The sequence below is a fragment of the Eumetopias jubatus genome, unplaced genomic scaffold (genome assembly GCF_037043125.1).
Source record: "Eumetopias jubatus isolate StellerSeaLion01/CBP00866 unplaced genomic scaffold, mEumJub1_p1.0 scaffold_3, whole genome shotgun sequence".
Taxonomy (NCBI): Eukaryota; Metazoa; Chordata; class Mammalia; order Carnivora; family Otariidae; genus Eumetopias; species Eumetopias jubatus.
This window is the reverse complement of record NW_028274809.1, coordinates 11,965,274-11,987,130: the sequence shown is the minus strand read 5'-3', so window position 1 is coordinate 11,987,130 and position 21,857 is coordinate 11,965,274. Positions and strand designations below refer to the sequence as shown.

The window sequence follows — 21,857 nt, the reverse complement described above, 5'->3', positions numbered from 1 at the left end:
GTTCCCATCTGGTGTCCCATTCAAGACCCGGCTTGAGCTCTGCCTGCTTCATAAAGCTTTCCTATCTTCACTACATAATTGGAATTAATTAGCGCCTCCTTGGAACTCTTGCAAGTCTTAATACTCACTTGGAACTTAAACAACCCATACTTGGAGTCAACTCTTATTTTATTGGACTATTATTTAAATCTTTTTTCCCCTCAATTTACCCAATTATTTCTTCTCATATCTCTGATCAGTTGGAATTACTTAGAAGTACATTTCCTTGCAATACCCATGTGTGGCCTGGCATGTGAAATGGGTTCAACAAATATTTGTTAATGTGGTTTGCTTTGCTCAAGTGTTTATCATTCCAAATAGGACTCTAAGTAGGAAGTTAATTGATAGATGCACTGAATAGTATCCTCTATTTAGAACAGCCGCACCTGGTTATTTTTAACTGGCATGCTTATGCATTTGAACCATGCTTTAGGTAGGAATTTGTGTTACCAACTATTGGGTCACATATTTGAATGCTCTAAGGCTTCCAATGACCTGATTGTACAGGTTGGGAGTTGGGATTGTTGTCTATCCCAACGGGATGGAGCTGAGCTGACAGTCCCATATGGGGGTTAATCTGAATGCAGTCACCCTTTGAATGAGATCTGATCATTGTCCAATGTTATTTCTTCAAATCTCAGTAAAAATTCAAGTGAAGCAAAGAACCCATTAGATGGTATCTGTGTAGGAGTCTAGTTTGGTCTTTGGGTGATTTTAGGGATTCCCACACTCTTTTACAATGGAAGGCATTGTTAATTAATATTTAATTAGATTAATGTTATGGTTTAGGGTCTACAGGTGATCTTGGTGTGCTCTGAGTCCTTATTTCTTTAGTCTCTGACTGTCTTTTCCCAGTTTAACCAATCATTTCCATCATCTCTTTGGCTCTGTGAAGTATCCCTAAAAGACATCCTTTTGCCACATCCACTGACATCTGTTCTTTCCTCTAGGTTAGTGTGCAGAACATTTCTGTCGTTTAAGAAGGAAAGAGGAACAGACTACTTTTTAAAAACTATAAGGGTTCTTGTGGCACCTGGATGGCTTAGTTGGTTAAACATCTGACTCCTGATTTTGGCTCAGGTCATGATCTCAGGGTCGTGAGATCGAGCCCCACGTCAGGCTCTGCACTGGGTGTGGAGCCTGCTTAGGATTCTCTCTCTCCCTCTCCCTCTGCCCCTCCTCCCAAAAGCCCCCTCTAATAAAAAAAAAAAAAAAGAAGAAAAGAAAAGAAAAAAATGTAAGGGTTCTCCCATCCTTTCACTAACAAAAACTAAGGGAAACACAGTTAAATATTCAGATAAAAACAAATAATCCCATTTCCTTTATAGACAATAAGTTACTTCAGCTGTTGCTAATCTGTTCCATGCCAGTTCAATTAAGAGTAGAGCCTCTGAATGATGATTTCAACTTTACCATGATTCTGTTAATATCTTATTCATTATTTGAATATCTGGTTTGAAGGACCTTGGAGAGCAAGGGGCACCAGTGAAGAATTTCTCTATACTTTTTCACTTTGACATTCCACAAATACACTTGTAGTACATGTAATATATGCAGAAATTTACATTTTGACCTAATTGTAGGAAAGACTGGTACAAAAACAGGGGGCAATAGCAAGTATGTAGGGAAAAGGGGTAAAGTTGACTAGGTTATTCAGCTAGAAAAAGTAGTTGAAAAGCCATATGGATAACCACAAATATTTATCAATTCTGCATCCATGATGTCATGTACACTTAGGCAGTGACTGTCCCATGTGAACTTCAACTTGACTGGTCTGGAGATTCTGATGTGTCTGGTTAGGTCTCCAGAAATGGTGAAGTGGGCCCACCAGGGGTGTCTTGGAATGAAGACTGGGGATTGTTAACGAAAACAAAAGAAAACAGAGTCATTTTAAGTGAGAAGAGTCAGGCAATGGTGTTCAGTTCTATGACGATGACCCAATTACTAGAGGTCTTTTGAGTGGTTCATGTCATGGACCAAGAGCAATTGGATGTCCCTATGGACTTGGGCCTGAGGCATGTGGAAAAAAAGGCAATGAGAAACATTCCCAGTGAGACATGGAGAGTCCGGGGCATGGTACCAGGTGGGTGAGGACATTCTTTCCATGGCAGCTGAGACATCAGGGCAGGATGATGTGATTGCAGATGTGGTGGGGAAGGTTGGCACTGGTAGCAACCACAGCACAGGGCAGTGGCTGGTGACAGTGTGGGCTCAGTCATGGTGTGGCTTTGGCTTAGGACCTGCAACCCTTAGGCAGTCCTCGCAACCAGTGGCAGCCACCATGTACCATCATGGCTTTTCCTGCTTGCAAGACCTCAGAGCTGTATCACTGCCAGCCCTGGGGGACCGGCCAGGGGAGAAAGGGACACTCCACAGAGCTGCTGAGTGTGCTCCGTTCCTGAGCACACTGACACCTCGTGAGGACCCCCAGGATCATGGTTGTTGGGGCAGGAGGACTCTGAAGAGGGTGAGAAGACCTACATGGCACACCATGACCAGCAAAATTCAGTTAATCAGTTAATTGACTGACACATTCAACAATATTTACTGACCACTTACTAAGGGACTACGTAGCCGATGTAGTAAAACACTGTTTGTTACTGTTAATGTGATGGTATTTTCTCTAGTATGATGGGGTCCCTTGGGGATTGTTCTATGCCCTGCTTACCACTTGTTCCTTCCCTCTTTGCTCCCCCCTCTAGCCCACTGAGGTTATCCAGCCATCACTGCTGCAAAAGCCTTTTAACTGGTCCCTGCTTTTGGGGTCTCACCTTCCCAAGTCCTGGTTCTGTGGTCAGTCACCTTCCAGAAACATGAATCCCAGGTCCCACGGATGCCACATGCCCAGTGCTTCTGGAGCAGCTTTCCCTTGCTATCCGGCCGGAAGTAGAGCGTTCCTATGAACACTTTCATAAACCAAAGTGGCGTAAAGCTGAGGAAGCAATTACTGTTAATTTACATGGAAAAATTTTTGAGTGTTCCCAGACCTCTCAGGCTTTTCTGCAACCGTAGGACACAACTTGCTAACAGATGCACACAATCAATGGAGAGAAAGCACAGATGCTCACAGACACAGTTCGAAGCCCTGGCAGTGAGATGCAGGGATGCTGAGGGTGGTTCCAGGGGAAGGGGCTGCGCGGGGCCTCTCTCACTGCTCAGGTGCCTCGCGCGGCCTCTGGAGCAGCTCTATATTGCGGCTTTTATCATAACAGTGAAAAATCCTCTTCAGATTTCTTCCCATTAGCAAAAACAGGTACTAATATAGGTCTTTGTAAAAGCAAAGTAGCCTAACAGGAACTTTCAGAAAGCAGGGACACCTATGCCCAAGGATTTCTACCCTTAACTCTACCTGTGTTCCCAGCCCTTCCCCTTGGTCCCATCCTGCAGGTGCCCGCTGCAGGCCTATGGGGGGTGCTGCCTGGATTGCCCCTCACCTGTTCTCATCTCCAGTCCTTACTGAGGCTCTTAGAGGGGAAGGAAGCCCTTCCTATGTAGATGGTTCCTGTCACAGTTTTCCCAAACCGCCTTCTCCCATATAAACTCAGAATCAACTTCTTTCTCATATCTCTAAGAAAGTCAGTTGATCAGGTTATTCTGGTTCTGGTGCCATGTACTGGAATTCTTTTTTTTTTTTTTTTTTGCATGCATTTCTCACCAGACTGAGAGCCTGTGGATTCATCTCGTGATGTCCTCACAGTGTCCTCAGAGTTACCTCCTCGTAAGAAGGATAATTCAACAACTATTTATTAAATTGCATATGCTGCTCCCCACAAGTTGATATGATGGAAAATATTAATATGCTTTAAAGCAGAAGTTCATGAACCCTTTTAAGCAAGAACAGAGGAATCTTGAAGTTTAGAGAATTGGGAAGAAATGTGTATGAACTGAAGGCATGGAAGAAATGCTTGCTCATTTTTATTTCCCAGGATAGTTATTTACACACTTTTGTTGTTCTGTCTTGACTCTGGCACAAGAAAGAAGAGCTACCAAAAACTCACAGGACATGAACACATTCCAACAAAAAAAGTATCAACCAGAAGTGAATCGGGTATTTTATACAGAGTTTTTCCTAGAATGGTGGTGACTGAAGCCAGGTAGGTGTGGGCATGATTTAGAGGTCTGTACGAACAAGCCAAAGTGCCAAACCACTCTATTATCTTTCTTTTTCTCTCTCTTTTTAAAAAGATTTCATTTATTTATTTGAGAGAGAGTGAGTGAGCGAGAGAGGGGGAGAGAGCATGAGCAAGGGGGGAGGGGCAGAGGGAGAGGGAGAAGCAGACTCCCCACTGAACAGGGAGCCTGATGCGGGCCTCGATCCCAGGACTCTGGGGTCATGACCTGAGCTGAAGGCAGGCACTTAACTGACTGAGCCACCCAGGCGCCCCTCCGTTCTCTTTCTGCTCTGAAAAGTGGGACATAGTTGCATTCACAAAGAAGTAATCTTTAAGACTTTTTTTTTTAATCCAGCTATAACATACAGTGTTATACTAGTTGCAGGTGTATGGTATCGTGATTCAACAATCCCATACATTACCTAGTGCTCATACTGATGAGTGTACGCTTAACCCCCATCACCTGTTTCCCCATCCCCCCACTCACCTCCCCTCTGGCAACCATTAGTTTGTTCTCTGTATTTAAGAGTCTGTTTTTTTGTTTGTCTCTTTTTTTATTTGTTTGTTTGCTTTGTTTCTTCAATTCCACAGGTGAGTGAAATCGTATGGTATTTGTCTTTCTCTGACTGACTTATTTCACTTAAGCCTTATCCCCTCTGGATCCATCCATGTTGTTGCAAAAGATTTCATCCTTTTTTACGGCTGAGTAATGTTCTATTGTGTGTATATGCCACACCTTCTTTATCCATTCTGTTGATGGACACTTGGGCTACTTCATTGGCTATTATAAACAGTGCTGCGATAAACATAGGGGTGCACATATCTTTTTAAATTAATGTTTTTTATAACTACTTGTGTAAATACCGAGTAGTGGAATTACTGAATCATATGGCAATTCTATTTTTAATTTTTTAAGGAGTGTCCATATTGTTTTCACAGTGGCTGCATCAGCTTGCATTCCCATCAACAGTGCACGAGGATTCCTTTTTCTCCACATCCTTGTCAACGCTTATTGTTTCTTGTGGTTTTGATTTTAGCCATTCTTCCAGGTATGAGGTGGTACCTCACTGTAGTTTTATTTGCATTTCTCTGTTGATGAGTGATGTTGAGCATCTTTGCATGTGTCTGTTGGCCATCTGTATTTCTTCTTTGGAAAATCGTCTATTCATGTTCTCTGCCCATTTTCTAACTGGATTATTTGCTTTTTTGGGTATTGAGTTGTATAAATTCTTTATATATTTGGGATATTAAGCCCTTATTGGATACATCATTTGCAAATACCTTCTCGCATTCAGTAGGTTGTCTTTTTGTTTTGTTGATGATTTCCTTTGCTGTGCAAAAGATTTTATTTTACTCTAGTCCCAGTGGTTTAATTTTGCTTTTGTTTCCTTTGCCAAAAGAGAAATATCTGGAAAAATATTTCTATGGCTGATATCAAAGAGATTAGTGCCTATGTTTTTTTCTAGGACTTTTATGGTTTCAGGTCTGACATTTAGGTCTTTAATTCATTTTGAGTTTACTTTTGTGTATGGTATAGAAAGTGGTCCAATTTCATTCTTTTGCATGTAACTGTCCAGTTTTCCCAATACTATTTGTTGAAGATAATGTCTTTTTCAAATTGTATATTCTAGCCTCTTTTATTATAGACTAACTGGCCATAAAAGCATGGCTTTATTTCTGGATTCTCTATTCTGTTCTACTGTTCTATGTGTTTGTTTTTGTGTCAGTACCATACTGTTTTGAAGTTTATCTTGAAATCTGGGATTGTGATACATGACGATTTGCTCTTTTTTTTCAAGATTGCTTTGGCTATTCAGAGTCTTTTGTGGTTCTGTAGAAATTTCAGGATTATTTGTTCTAGTTCTGTGAAAAATGCTGTTGGTATTTTGATAGGGATTGCATTGAATCTGTTGATTGCTTTGGGTAGTATGAACATTTTAACAATGTTGACTCTTCCAATTCATGAACATGGACTATCTTTCCATTTGCTTGTCATCTTCAGTTTCTTTCACCAAAGTTTTATAGTTTTCAGAGTACAGGTCTTCCTTGGTTAAATTTTAAGACTTCTTTAACAGTAACTAAAAAGTAACAGGAAGAGAGCCCTGTGTTAAAGACCTGGATTATAACACTATTCCAGACTCCTTCAACTCAGGGTCACGCAGGGGGCTGACAAGGACACCTGGGCTTGCCTCATTTGTTCGCCACTTAGACTGTCCTAGGATGGCTGATAAGAGCACTTTCATATTCTACAACAGTCAGTAGAACCTGACCGGCAGACTGTACTGATTGCCTTCCCTATTTACCCTCAACAGGAAGGAGTGATCTGAATAAGAATGACAAATTAGAAGCAACCATTTCAAGTAAGCGTTCCATGGCGGACTGGTCCATGATCACTAGGGATTGAGCAATGTTGGAAATATGCCTTTAGGTTTGTCTTTCTTTTTCTTCTTTAAGATTTTATTTATTTGAGAGAGAGAGAAATCGCAAGAGCAAGAGTGGGGGGAAGGGGCAGAGGGAGAAGGAGAAGCAGACTCCCTGCTGAGCAGGGAGCCTGATGTGGGGCCCGTCGCATGACCCCAGGATCATGACCTGAGCCGAAGGCAGATGCTTAACTGACTGAGCCACCAGGTGCCCTAGGTCTGTCTTTCTTTTTAAACAGGCTGATGATAGCAGAGGGCTCCTCGAGTTTGGCACATGGCTTGAGAATGTGCTCAGGATGCGCTTCTATCTTCTGGCAGAACGCTAAGGGCACTCTGTAATAACCCCTGAAAGCGCTGGGTCCCTTCTCCTCTGAATCAGAGTCTCCTCCTACCTGATGTTACAGGATGAAGAAACACCCAAGGAACTCTGCCTTGGGACGATGAAACAATGTGACCCGGGATCACCTTTTCCTTTGATTCTCAAAATCTTCTCTTCTGCCTAAAGGGATGCTTCACCACTTAGTAAATGCTTATAAATGGTGTAGGAATGAAAATATCTTGTCCTGGGCTGATACAACCAAGAAATGTATAAGTACCCAAGGGAAATTCTGACCCATTCAGATGTCTACCAAAAAACCTCCAACCCCGCCCCCCCAAAACAAACAAAAATGGAATTTCATAGTTACTTCCTGTCCTATTTTTAAAATGACCTTAAAAAGACAAGTAAAAGATAAATTTAGCAAAGTTTACAAGTCAGAAGGACCCATTGAGGAAGTGCACAAAAGGCCATGTGAGATTCAGCTGTGGATATTTGCATCAACAACAACAGGGAAGTGGCCTCGAATCCTGGGTCAGTGCTCTCCCCGCAGTGTTGGTACATAAGGGGCTCCCCCCGCAGACGGCGACACCAGACCTCCCTGGCCTCCCGAGTCTCCCTCCTCGCTACTGCCTCCTGAGTCCTCTCTCCTGACACCATGGGCTGCTGTGGCTGCGGCGGCGGCTGCGGCGGTGGCGGCTGCGGCGGTTGTGGCGGTGGCTGCGGCGGCGGCTGCGGTGGCGGCTGCGGCGGCGGGTGCGGCGGCGGCTGCACCACCTGCAGGTGCTACCGGGTGGGCTGTTGCTCGGCCTGCTGCCCCTGCTGCTGCGGCTGCTGTGGGGGCTGCTGCAGTACCCCCGTGGTCTGCTGCTGCCGCCGCTCCTGTCGCTCCTGTGGCTCGTGTGGCTGCGGCTCGTGTGGCTGCGGCGGTGGGAAGGGCTGTTGCCAGCAGAAGTGCTGTTGCCAGCAGAAGAGCTGTTGCAAGAAGCAGTGCTGCTACTAGGCAACCGGCCGGCCTCTGTCCCTGCACAGGAGCTACTGGGCTTTTCTTCCCCTCCATTCACCTGTCTTACCTGTTGTCCTCTGGTATTCTGAGACTTATCCCCTGTGGCTGATTTTGCTCCTGGATTTAGTTTCCTCTTTTATCTGCTTTGAGTATTCCCAGTTTTCCTAACTGAGAAGTTTCCAATCAAATAGGGAACAGCAAAAACAAGGACGTGAAAACTCCTAAAAAAGAGCTGACATCACGCACTCCATGGGACAGGGTCACTTTATTATTCCCTAGATGTATGTGATTATTTCCTTCCCGTGTGTATGCTTTTATATCTGCTCCTTTTTCATCTTGCATTCCTATTTGTCAAGAGCTCTTTTCTAAATTTTCTAGTAAAATAAAAACTTTTATCATTAAGTGTTTCTCTTTGCCTTTATTTTGATTTTATCATATCCCACCTCCTGGAACATCTAATCTCACTTAAACATCCCTTGGAAGACGGGCAATGATAGCAGAGCAAGGCAAGGACCATGAGAATAGCTTCCTTGCCCCCACTGTCCATGCATTCCAGGTACCAACAGCAACGGGACACTTAAAAGAATGATTTATCTACATTTTGAATTCTATTTTGAAATGACAGTTTCAGTTATAGAGAAACAAGTCTCCCTAATTCATAAAAAATCCTGTTTTATTCACAAAGAAACAATTCAAACAAATTTTCAGAAATATACCTGCTACCAAAATATGGATGGCTACATTTGCTTCAGGTTGCCATCTAATGGGGCCATTTACTCTTTGCGTCAAGGGCAGAGTTCTGCCCCTACTGTGCAGGCCCTTTCATTTTTTCCCCCTCTAAACTCAGCCAGCAGTGCACATTTAGACTTTTGGTATTATTAGTTTAGCTTTCTATCTCCCTAAATACAAAAAGTAATGCCATCAGGTTGTGCTAAGTGGGTCGGCATTGATGGACATGGGATTTATCTTCATTCTCTTCTGTCTATATTAATTTAACCTCAATTGGGGTGTTGTTGAGGCTCAAGATTTCTTTTGACTTCATTTCAAATATTTTTTTTCCTTTTTTTAAAGGGGGGAGGGGCAGAGGGAGAGGGAGAGAATCTCAAGCAGACTCCATGCTGAACCTGGAGCCTGATATGGGGCTTGATCTCATGACCCTGAGATCATGACCTGAGTCATGTTGACTGAGTCAAAAGTCAGATGTTTAACTCACTGAGCCACCCAGGTGCCCCTCGGATCTTACTTAATAACTTAAACTGTGAAGTATGTTTCTAAATTTTATTTCCATTTTTTTTCAGACTCATGAGCTTAGAGGGGCTCTGAGTGGTCATCGAATGTGTGTCCTTTTGCCAGACTGTGGTAGTCTATTTTTGATACGAAAACAGTTTTATGAGCAAGATCTGTTTCCTTTACACCTAGAGGAAACCAGAGTTCAGTTAATCCCCCATAACCATCATTCACTTGGAGGGTACAAATTGAAATACAAATGACATTTTATGATTCAGGTCATGAGGCGTACTTAGAAGGATTTAAATATTTCAGAAAAGTCGGCTTTCTGTTGACAAATGTTCTCTGAGAAATCCCTAGATATAAAGACAGGTCTAAAGTGCTGAAGCCAGTTCAAAGATGGAGTAGATCCTGCCTTAGAGTGTCTTTGGGTGGGGTGGGTTGTGTATAAAGAATTATAATCCAAGGCCAAGTGTGATGCTTGCTGCAGGTGTTTCCATCAGAGGTGGAGAGAGAGTTCTTGAAAACATCCAGAGTGGCTTCACAGCACTGAAATCTCATGGCTTTCTTGTTCCCTGTGGACTCTTCCGTTTATGTTCTCTCTGACACTTTTGGTCTATTTTGGACCAGAGCCAGAGAGTGGCAGAGGTTATTGTCACTGCAATATGAAGGTCATCAATTGTTGTCCTTGCATTAACTTTCCTCATCTTTTGCCACAAGGCACACGTTTCTCAGATGGACTAAGTACTGAAAACAAAAAGATGGATCACAATTTAAGGAAAATATTTCTGTAGTTCAATTGAGCTCAGCAAATATTTTCATTTTTCAATCTGGTATTTTTCTCACTTTGTTTTCAAATCCTTATAGGCCCTGCCTATAAATTTCCCAATTAGTCAGATAACCTAAATGAAGACCCATATTTTGCAATTAGATTACAGAGAGAAACATTCAAGGACTGAGGTGAGACGCAGGATGTGTGCATGCAGAGTGCCCTTCCCGTGCTTTTCAGCCCGTCACCAAGCCCCCATACGTGGATCCTGTCTGATTTCCTTGTGAATTTTGTGATAGCTTCATGTAGTGGGAATTAGTGTAGACCATGCTCAGGTGGAAGAAGAGAGAGCTGAGTGTGTCAAGGAAAACCAGGGACCACACTGTGTACATGTGCCACGTGTGGATACAACAGCAGCACCTCTTTCTTTCTTTTTTTTTCTTCCTTCCTTCCTTCCTTCCTTCCTTCCTTCCTTCCTTCCTTCCTTCCTTCTTTCTTTCTTTCTTTCTTTCTTTCTTTCTTTCTTTCTTTCTTTCTTTCTTTCTTTCTTTCTTTTTCTTTCTTTCTTTCTTTTGATTTTATTTATTTTTTTTTGAGAGAGGGCACAAGCAGGAAGGAGGGGCAGAGGGAGAAGCAGACTCCCCACTGAGTAGGAAGCCCAATGAGGGACTCGATCCCAGGACCCTGGGATCATGACTTGAGCCAAAGGCAGACACTTAACCAACTGAACCACTCAGGTGCCCATGCACGTTTCTTTCATTGAAGCATCAGGGATGACGTGTCACACAGATTCACCTAAGCCACAGCATCTCTTTAAGCTTGTGGCTCAGGATCCCCACAAATACATGTATTGTTGGTACTCATCAGGCATGCCCCAAAGAGTGTATTGGTTTGCCAGGGCTGCCATACTGAAGTACCGAAGACCGGGTGGCTTAACCGACAAGAATTTATTTTCTCACGATTCTGGAGGCTGGAAGTCCAAGATTAAGCCCAAGCTCCTTGGCTCAAAGTCCAAGATGAAAGTGGCAGCAGGTTCAGTTTGCAGCCTTTTTCTTTGGCTTGAAGATGCCTGCCTTCTTGCTCTGTCTTCACGTGGTCTTCCTTCTGTGCATATCTGTGTCCTAATTTTTCTTCTTATAAGAATACCAGTCATATTTGTTTAGGACCCAACTTGAGGACCTTTAACTTAATTGCCTATTTAAAGAGCCTATCTCCAAACATAGTCCATTCTGAGTTACTGGGAGTTAGGACTTCAACATATGGATTTTGGAGAGATGCAGTTCAGCCCCTAGCAAAAGAGTAACAAAACATAAAAAGTCTTATGCTTTGTCTTTCATTTATGTAGTTTAGCTAGTGACCTATGTTTAATATAATATGGCCTTTTTGCTCTTTTTTTTTTTTGTCAGTAGTCATTACAGATATGCACTTACTTTCTTTTCTCTATCAAATTGTCACCTAACAAAGAAATTGTGTCTCAGTGTCCCTCATAGGACCCAGCACAATGTTAGGCAACTAAACGTTCAGTAACTCACTGGTTCACCCTACTGCCTGGGTCCTTCTTTCACCAACTGATGTCAGTACTGAGTAACAACAACTCAGCCCATCCCGACAGCCCCCTTATTCTACCTGTACCACCTGAAAACTAGCTCACGGTCCTTGTGAGCAGGATGGAGAAAGCAGGGGCCTAAGACATGTTACATCTTCAGTGCTAGGAGGGCCATGTGTCCCAGAATTCTGCCGATCCACCTTGCTTTGTGGGAAAACTGCCTCAAGGAGTCCTCATGAGGAAAAGCTAGGTAAGATAGATGGATAGGACTCTCCCTGCTGAGAATAGCTATGTGATAGGAGGTGGCTCTCTCTCTCTCTCTTTTAAAGATTTTATTTATTTATTTATTTGAGAGAGAGAGACAGAGCACAAGTGGGGGACAGAGCAGAGGGAGAGGGAGAAGCAGACTCCCCTCTGAGCAGGGAGCACAATACAGGGCTCGATCCCAGGACTCCAGGATCATGACCTGAGCCGAAGCAGATGCTTAACCAACTAAGCCACCCAGGCGCCCCTAGGAGGTGGTTCTAAAGGTGGAGGCTGGCAGGAGAAGTGTGAGTCAGAAAACGGAGCCCATCCGAGAGGCCGAGAATAACTAAGAGGTGCTGAGTAGCCAGAGGGCACTAGAGGCTTAGGCCTCTTGGATATGGAAAATGAAACAGAAACAGAGATGGTATGTGTCAACTTAGAATTTGCAGAAGCTCATCTCAGACCCCCCCCTTCAAACCTTGTCTTCTGAATTTCAAAGAGGAAGGAAGACTATCTTTTCAGGGGCTCCCTTTGGGGATTTTACTTGAATGGCTACTCAATTCATATTTCCTTTGGTGATTTCATTGCATTTGGTCACTTCGACCTATGTAAGCATCTGTGTTTGTCAGGCTCTGCTTAGAGTGACAAGGAAAGACCCCATATAGACTTGTGGTGTTGGAGCAAGAATGTCCTTCTTCTGGAGACAGATCACAGGGGCTTGGCTTCTCTCAGTCCCAGCTTCACCACCAGACCCAGCTGGGAGACCCCCTGTCTCCTTTCTCTCTCAGCTCACTGCTAAACCAACCATGATGGATCAAGAATCTGGAAGCTACACAGAAAAGAGAGGGAGCACTATGGGAAATTAACAGAAGGGGTGTTCGGGAACACATTTTATTGTGTGTGTGGTGTGGACTCCTTCAGACAATGTTGAGGGAGTGGTATGAAAGTTGCCCAGTTTGATTATTTTGAATCTAATGCTCATCTTCTGACACCACAACTGAAAGCCTATTTTGCAGTTTGTAGTGGTTGACAGACAGACTTCCGTGGCCCCTACCAGGGCTCCAGCAGAACTTCTGGGAGAGTTGAATGGGAGGGTATGGATACTTAGTGAGGTGACGGCTGAATGGAAAGCACTCATGGACTATAGAGCTAATGGCCAAAGAGATGTGAGAGACTCAGGGCTTCCATTTCCATCGCCTTTTGGAGTAATTCTCAGCAATGAGGCCATGACAATCAGGATCAACATGCAGTAGAAAAAGACCCTAGGAGTAGACAATAAGTGACCATCATACACGATAAGCCTCAAAAGTGACCATGATGCGATCAGATGACTATGCAGCATCTGTATGAATATTCATGCACTCAGACTTCTGTTGCTAAGACTCTGTCAAGGGAGAGATTTGGGAAGAGTTTAGTTTATGACATTCATCTGCTAAGAGAGAGGATGTGCCCCTGAGTTCTTTGCTTCTTGATAGACCCAGAGTGGATTAACCATTTACTAATCCATCTATATCGATCGCAAACAATTTATCTGGCTTTTGGTTCATCGCTGTCTTCATGTACTGTCTGCCTCATCTGTTGAGATTGAAATGTGCTGTTCCCGAGGGATAGGTAGTTTAGAGACAGGCAAGAAAAAAAGAAATGGGTCTTTGAGGTTGATTTAGTATAATTTATTAAGAAAATAGTTGCTTTGCATTTACAGAGATGGCAATGCAGTGGTAAAAACAAGACAAAAATAAACACAAAGTTAAAGGCATTTCAAGAAGGTGAAATATTAGCTATCTTGATTCATTTTTGTCAAGGGCAAGATATGAACGGTAATTGACAGAGGAGACTGCCTATTTATTACTTTGGTTGGTGTTTATTAAATGCAGACGGGATGACAGAAACCACAGAAATGTGGGATTCCTATGGGTTGGTGACAAGGCTCAGGTCATGCTTGTGACTTAAAAGTCAAAGGAGCCGACAGAAAGGGAGGCGGAGATCTTACCTACAGCATGGTTACCTGCAGCACCTGCCCAGAGGCCGGCCGGCCGCCTAGCAGCAACATTGCTTCTTGCAACAGCTCTTCTGCTGGCAACAGCACTTCTGCTGGCAACAGCCCTTCCCACCGCCGCAGCCACACGAGCCGCAGCCACACGAGCCGCAGCCACACGAGCCACAGGAGCGACAGGAGCGGCGGCAGCAGCAGACCACGGGGGTACTGCAGCAGCCCCCACAGCAGCCGCAGCAGCAGGGGCAGCAGGCCGAGCAACAGCCCACCCGGTAGCACCTGCAGGTGGTGCAGCCGCCGCCGCAGCCGCCGCCGCAGCCGCCGCCGCAGCCGCCGCCGCAACCACCACAACCACCACAACCGCCACAGCCACAGCAGCCCATGGTGTCAGGAGAGAGGACTCAGGAGGGAGTAGCGAGGAGGGAGACTCGGGAGGCGAGGGAGGTCTGGTGCCACCTTCTGCTGGGGGAGCCCCTTATGTACCAACCCTGTGAGTAAGGACAGTGAGACACATGACCACTTCCTTGTTGCTCTTGGCTCTATTTACAGGGAAGAATCACATCATCTCTTATTTGCTTCCCTTTTAAATATCTTTGTCATCATCACATGTTTAGTTTATCGTTTGAATAAAACCTGTATTCCAGTTTAACTTTGAAAAAGACTGAAAGGTCTAGGGAATCATTCTGGGAACCAGGGGCATGGTGAGGCTATGAACAGGAATGGGCAGAATCTCCATTGCCCACGATGCCTGTGTCCGTGGGGCTTGCAGACCACAGCCTGGGCCAGGTGATCGGTGAGCTCTCAGGAGGCCGGCACAGACCCTGACCTCAAAGAGCTTGCGATAGGAAGTAACACCCGGAGCTGGGGATGTGAAAGGCCAGATGCCATCACTGCATTTGTTGACCAGTGGAAACTTCTGGAGCTGGAAACTTTTACTCCCTGCCTCTACATGTGAAGCATACCATTTTCTTTCTCACACCCAGGTTCTAATGACTATTGTAAAACAGAAATAAATCCTCTTGAGAGTCTTCATTTTAATGATGCAATCCTTGGTATATTTTGCTTTGGATGAGGAATTAATTTTTGTCTTTGAGTAGATAATATCAGTTGACATCTGAGAGAAACACCCCTTTGCTAAGTAGTCTGACCGAGGCGATTTTGAAAGCAGGGTGGGAACCTTGAGGGGTGCAGGTGCACGGGCCAGAGATGCAAGGAGGGGCCTGATGCGGGGAGAAAAAGAGTGTAAAATGTGGTGAAGTGTGCAGCTGTAGTCCGGGTGGGATTTGAGGGCTAGTGACCAACAAGGAGGCTATAAAAACATAAGACAAGAAAAACAAGAGCGCAAGTGAGTTCTTTATCACGTGTGCTGTTGGAGGAGGCCTCTGGTCTGTCAGGGAGTTCTGAGGACCTTCGTGGAGATGGTTGGTGGCCAACAGATTCCCCAAACTACAATTTGTAACTGGCTGGCTGCCCGGAGCCTATTTTCCCAATCTGGTGAGATTGTTCTTCAGGAGTCTGAGTGAGAGGAAATGCTATAAGGTCCCCAGAGGCATGTTGGCATTGTTATTCACGATCCCAAAGTATTTTTGTGGTATGTGGACCAAAGCGTGGATTTCAACTACCTGGGGGTGCTTGAGCTGGGATGGGGAGTGCAGCAGGACAAGAGATAGGAGAATAGGTTTGAGAGCTTTTAAGGAGGCACAAATGCAGAATTCAGGGGAAGACCAATTATGGAGCTAAGAGAAACAAGGAATTCAAAGCTGACTTTTTAATGGATCGGCAGCTGGATGGAGAAGGTGCTGTGGAGGAATGTAGCTTTTTTTGGTGGGGTTGCTGATGGGGCTGGGGAGATTATGCCTTGAGCCTGGGGCCTGGGACATGGCAGGTGCCTCGGGACAGCCGTGGGAATAAGATGGAGCACGCTTTGGCTGTCTGTGCATTTGGAGTGTGGAGGAGATTCTCAACTGGAGGGAGGAATCCGGGAAATGCATATGGGTCGAGGAAGAAAAGAGGGTCATTTAGTTTAAAAACAGTCCACATCTCTGCGGAAATACAGCTGTGAACATGTAACCTCAGAAGAACTAAAATGGCCCATTTAACGAGGTGTAAGGTACATGACAGTAATAGATGTGAAAAAAAAATTGGAAAGAAATGGCTTGTTCCATTTGGTTACTCATGTTGACTCTGCCTCTCAGAAGTTTCTGTTAGAGCAGGGTCGTTTCAGCTGAATGTATGCAGAGAAAACCACTGAGGAGAGGCGGAGAAGGAGCGGGCAGCAGTCAAGTGCTTTCTTAGCTCTAAATCTCAGAGGTTCTTCTGTGTTTCTGTGGAAATGAAGACCCCCTGCAAAATGTTGGCATCTCCTAGTCTGCCTCTAAGATGACTTTAAGAAGAAGAGCTAAAATTAGCGAATGTACTGGGTCAAATATCATCTATAAGAATGTAAACAGGGAAGAGCCCCGGATGAGCTTCTTGTGGAAACTGCATTGGCAGCAATGAGGAAGTGCTGGGGTCATGTGTCCTGGGTCACTCACTCCATCACCGCCCTCCTCAAGATGGTACATAAGGGGCTCCCCCCGCAGACGGCGGCACCAGACCTCCCTCGCCTCCCGAGTCTCCCTCCTCGCTACTCCCTCCTGAGTCCTCTCCTGACAACATGGGCTGCTGTGGCTGTGGCGGTTGTGGCGGTTGCGGCGGCGGCTGCGGCGGCGGCTGCGGTGGCTGCGGCGGCGGCTGCGGTGGCTGCGGCGGTGGCTGCGGTGGCGGCTGCGGCGGCGGCTGCGGCGGCTGCGGCGGCGGCTGCAGCACTTGCAGGTGCTACCGGGTCAACTGCTGTCCCTGCTGCACCGGCTGCTGTGGGTGCTGCTGCACTGTCCCCATGGTCTGCTGCTGCCGCCGCTCCTGTGGCTCGTGTGGCTCGTGTGGCTGCGGCTCGTGTGGCTCGTGTGGCTGCGGCGGTGGGAAGGGCTGTTGCCAGCAGAAGAGCTGTTGCCAGCAGAAGAGCTGTTGCAAGAAGCAATGTTGCTGCTAGGCGGCCGGGGTGCAGGAGCTGCCCGGGCTCGTTCAGTTGGTAAGACTTCCTGCCTCCCATTGCTCTTCCCCCACCGGATGGTCCTGAGAATACCCTTTTCCTGTCTTTCTTTGGTGCCTTAAGTCCTTCCATCAGAAGAGTCCCCGAACTCAGAGAAGTCATCGAATGGAAAAAATATGTATGCAGCCCAGCACCAGAGTAACTGTGCAAATTACTAATGAAATCATGATTCCGAATACCTGGTTTGATGGAAATATCAACTGCCTTTCGGTTCTGTCTTTTCTCACTTTTTCTTGTCATCATGCATAGTTTTTTCCCCCCTTTTTCCTTCCTAGTCATTACGTAATACTGTCTAAATTTCCTAATAAAATAAAAACTAAAAGTCCATAAAAAGTGTTCTTTTTGTCTTTGTTGTGTATGAGCGCATGGAATCCTCGTTTGTTCTGAAACTTGAGAGCGAATTTACCTTTTGCACGTTTTTAAAACCCTTGCAGCAGTAGCAGGTTCAAAGCCCTGGCCAGGTCTCTGGGGACCCCCCCTTCCTTCAGTGAAACTTCACTCTCCTGCCAGCCTCCTCCTTCCCTTATAGACCAGTGCGCTGACTCCCCGGGAGACACAGTCCCCTTGTATTGATATAATGACATGGCCCTTCAGCGGCTGCTCCTAAAGCCCCACAAGGGTATTCCCATCAGAACCCAAATACAGATTTTAAGGGTGGGCCTGAGACCATTTGGGCTTCCCCTGGGGTCTCTTTTGCAGACATATTCAATCTTTTCCTTCTCTTCTTTCTGTTTTTTTTTTTTTTTTTGGTGTATGCAGTTTTCTTCTTTCTATTGTTTCAATATGCCGCAACATTCAATAACAGACCTTTGAAACCGGCTGCCATAAATTCTGCCAGTGCCTCTGTCTTCTCAACCACCTTCAGCAAAAGTGATCCATGAAAAGAAGCCCTGGGGAAAGGGGGTTTTCAATGCTTCTTCGAGGGAGGAAGTCTTTTCTTCCACTGCTTCAATTTTATCCACAAGATGATAACCTCTTTTCTTTTTCCTTCCTTTCTCCTTCCTTTCTTTCCTCTACTCTCCCCTCCTTGTCCTTTCTTTTCCTTTTTTCTTTTTCTAATTATTTTCTACAGCTTTTTCCAACTGTTGAGATTCCGCTGTTTTATTAGCTGTAGAGACCGTAGGCCGAGGAGATTTTGGATGGCAATGGTTCAGTATTTTCACACATTGATGCATTTGTCCAAAAAGGGGGCAGCTCTGGTGGGTACCATGTTCAAATAAAATAAATTAAATTGGGCACCTGGGTGGCTCAGTTGGTTAAGCGACTGCCTTCGGCTCAGGTCATGATCCTGGAGTCCCGGGATCGAGTCCCGCATCGGGCTCCCTGCTCAGTGGGGAGTCTGCTTCTCCCTCTGACCCTCCCCCCTCTCATGTGCTCTCTCTCTCTCTCTTTCAAATAAATAAATAAATAAATCTTTAAAAAAAAAGAAAAAATAAATTAACTACATCGCTGGGCTCAAAACCAAGATCCAGCGATGTAGTTAATTTATTTTTTTAAAGGTTTATTTATTTATTTGAAAGAAAAAAAAACCAAGATCCATATCTCTGTGGACCAAACACAGAACAGAAATGCTGAATGCAAGACTGCAGCCATGACCTTGCTGGGATCTGGGGCTGGAAATGGGCTATAGGCACGTGGAGGGTGGGAATATGATCGTAGAGATCAGATAGTCCACATGGAGAGGGGATGACATAGCCAGGCTTACTTGAGATTTGGTGTCAGGGTGGCGCCCCTTCTGTCTTGAAAAAATGCTATGACTCTCTGCTGCCTGGGGCTCTGGCCTATAAACTGGTATCCACCAGAGACATATGGACATAGTCCCAAGATCACAAATTGACTTAAATCATCTATAGGCTTGAGAATAATCTACAACATCCCATTACGCTATGGGATGAGACTTGGATGTGGGGTAGGAGAAAATACCTGCAAAACTTCGAGACAGGTAAAAGCCAAGGTGAGGACTGAGGTAGGAAGACAGAGTGAGAGAAATGAAAGTGAAAACAAAACACCTCTCGGTTAAAGCAAGTTGTCAAAATTTCAAAAACTCTTTGTAGTAGGAAGGCTCTAACATGGCTCCCAATGATCCCTGCCTCCTGGTGTTCACACCCTTGTGAAATCGCCTTCTCTTGAGTATGCGCTAGTTCTAGTGACTAACGAAGAGAAATACCACAAAAGTGACAGGATGCCACATTCTTGATTAGGTTCCAAAAATCTGTGACTTCCTTCTTTGAGCCAGTTCTTGATTTCTTGGCTTGTACACTTTGATGAAGCAAGCTGACACGTTAGGAGAGGCCCAAGTTGACATGTTAGGAGAGGCCCACATGGCCAGGAACCTCAGTTCGACAGTCTCCAGTCAGCAGCTAGCAAGGATTTGAAGTCTTCTGCTCGGTGGCCATGAAGAACTGAATCCTGCCAACAATTACATGAACTTGGAAATGCATCATGCTCCAGTCAATGCCCTGCCTCCTTGAGATGACCACAGTCCAGTCAACATTTTGACCACCTATGGAAGACCCTGAAGTAGAGGGATCAGCTAAGGTGTGCCCGGATTTCTGACTCATAAACTGTGAGATAATAAATATGTGGTATTTTAAGCCACAAGTGTTGGGGTAATTTGTTACACAATGCTAAATAACTAACACACATTTGAAAACATCTAATGTTAAGAAAGGGCAACAAAATAAACTTGGAACATGAATTCATTTCAGATGAAATTGACTTTATAGAGCTAACAGTGTCCTTTAAATAATATTTTTTGGATCTTTAAAACAGTAAATAAGAGAATGACTTCCATTAAAAAAAAGAAGAGGATTTATAGTGAAAATATAGGTCAAAACAAAATAAGTTAATATCAAAATCCTGGGGGAAAAAAATATGTGAGTTGAAATAAAAACTCAAGCAACAAAATAAGACACCACTGAAGAGAGAATTTGTGAATTGCAAGATGGATATCAGGTGTTTACTTAGAACACAACAGAGAGAAACGGAGTCCCAGAATAGAAACTGAAGTAGTCTGTCTTGACATGATATCTAATCTGGGAAAAAGGTTTTGAAGACTTTCCCAAAAGGGCTGCCTCCTATGCCCAAGGATTTCTTTCTACTACTGTCAAATTGATCCACCTTGGACTTAAATTCCGGATACCCTTGGATGGATTAAATTTCAGGCAATTTTTACTATACTAAAAACACCAGACTCCAAATTATCATGAAGCAATGGTAGCATTTTCCATTCTAACTGTTACTGAATACTGAGTTGCTTAAAATTAAGCTCACACAGATCAAGTAAGAATTCAATAAACGGTTCATCTATTTCTTTTCTATGGATACCAACTAGCCAACACCACAAGTCTCTGTGAGTTAGACTATTCTGACCACTGCTTTGGCTCCATTGTCCATTATGGTAACCATACCCATTTTGTCTTTAGCAACTAAGTGCCTCCATGTGGCCCCTGCCACCCTAGGAGCCCATGATCTCCATTGTATTTAAGTATTCCAGTTCACTGGTAACAGTTCCCACTTAAATTTCCGACCTATAGAGCAAACCAACCACAGAGTTCTTCTAGTATGCTGGGCTGCTCTCACAAATGTATTCTCACAGTTATGGTAAAAGGTGTGTCTTCTGGATCCTCCCAAGCTGGGTGAACAAATCCACATGACAAATCCACTCTAACATCATAATTTCCCTAAGTTTTTGAGTATCTTCCTCTAGAACATACCAAGGCAGTTCTGGCATTTCAATTTAATTGAGTGTAGACTTCATGTTTCAGTTAACCAACCAAACTGGCAGCCCATATCAACGAATTCTGCTTGATCCAACTTTATGTTCCTTCTACCATGATCCCACATCCCATACATATTATCTAGATTTCTGTCTATAAAAACTGGGAGAATCATGTAGCTCTTTTGGAGTGTAATGCCTCTCCACACATTTTGTACTTTCCTTTTTGGGGCCTGCTGAAACTTGAGTCTAGTTATGGGTTTAGAAGCAAAGGGGGTGGTGGGTGTGGGCCTGAGGAGACTCAGCAATGTCTTGGTACTGCGGCCGATGCCATTACAGGACTTCTTCGTTAGGCAGGGATGGAAGGGCAGCTTCTAATGGCAAAGACTTGGCAGATCTCGGGCTTAGATATCCCCAGCTTTATTGAGATCTGACCATGTGTCTCCATTCCAGTTTTCAGGATTCCACACATTCCCAGTGAATCAGAAGACACCCTGCAAGGTTAGGAATTCAGTTTGCATTGTAAAACAGCCAATCGCAGAATGAGACTCGGGTTTGGCTATCAGAAATCTCAGCTCTGTAGCTGCAGGAGACAAGGTTTATTTCAGGGAAGATATTAGAGCTTTCAGGTCATTAACTCAGCCCTCGGACCTGGGAATTTGAAGCCCTACGCTCATCCTTTTTTCTCCCTTATTTTCTCCAGTGCTGGCAGGAGCAACCATCCAATTCCATTGTTCTCTTTAGTTTAACTAAAATAGTCTAAATTGACAAATAGACAGCAATCCAGAATCTCACCTTCTGTAGGTATTTGTACTGTGCTGAATGTTGTCCCCCGTCCCCACATTTATGTTCATCTGGAACCTATAAATGTGACTTTATTAGGGTCGACCCTAAATCCAATATGACTGGCCTCCTTATACTAAGAGGAGACTTTGGACATAGAGACAAAGACACATAGGGAGAACATCATGTGATAACAGAGGAACAGATTGGAGTGATGTGTCTACAAGCCATGCGATGTTAAGAATTTCCAGCAACTCCTCAAAGCTAGGAAGAGGCAAGGAAGGATCCTTCCCTAGACCAAGTTTTCAGAGAGCAAGTATGGCCCTATCAACACCTTGATTTGAGACTTCTAGCCTCCAGAATTGTGAGGAAAGAAGTTTCTGTTGTTTAAAGTGACTCAATTTGTGGTCATTTGTTATAAGAACGTTAGGAAACTAATATAGTATTTGATTAGGAGTGTCCGATGGTGACACTTGTGTGTCTAAAACCACATCATGCCACGACTACTAGTGTCTTCTTTATGACTAGAAACAGATTCATAGTGGCTTTAAATATAACTAGCTCAGGTAACCAGTTCCAGAAAACCCAGAA

The 21,857-nt window shown here is 44.4% G+C and overlaps 1 protein-coding gene across 1 annotated transcript; it reads left to right on the top strand.

The window, feature by feature from the left end:
• Positions 1-7,545: 7,545 nt before the first annotated feature.
• Positions 7,546-7,890, top strand: LOC148164662 (small cysteine and glycine repeat-containing protein 9-like). Its single transcript, XM_088021949.1, has one exon. The coding sequence runs from the start codon at positions 7,546-7,548 to the stop codon at positions 7,888-7,890; it is 345 nt and encodes a 114-aa protein (XP_087878075.1).
• The last annotated feature ends 13,967 nt before the right edge of the window (positions 7,891-21,857 follow it).

What these genes read in the sequence shown, in the direction of transcription:
- LOC148164662 (XM_088021949.1), top strand. Translation starts at nt 7,546, where the DNA reads ATGGGCTGCTGTGGCTGCGGCGGCGGCTGCGGCGGTGGCGGCTGCGGC.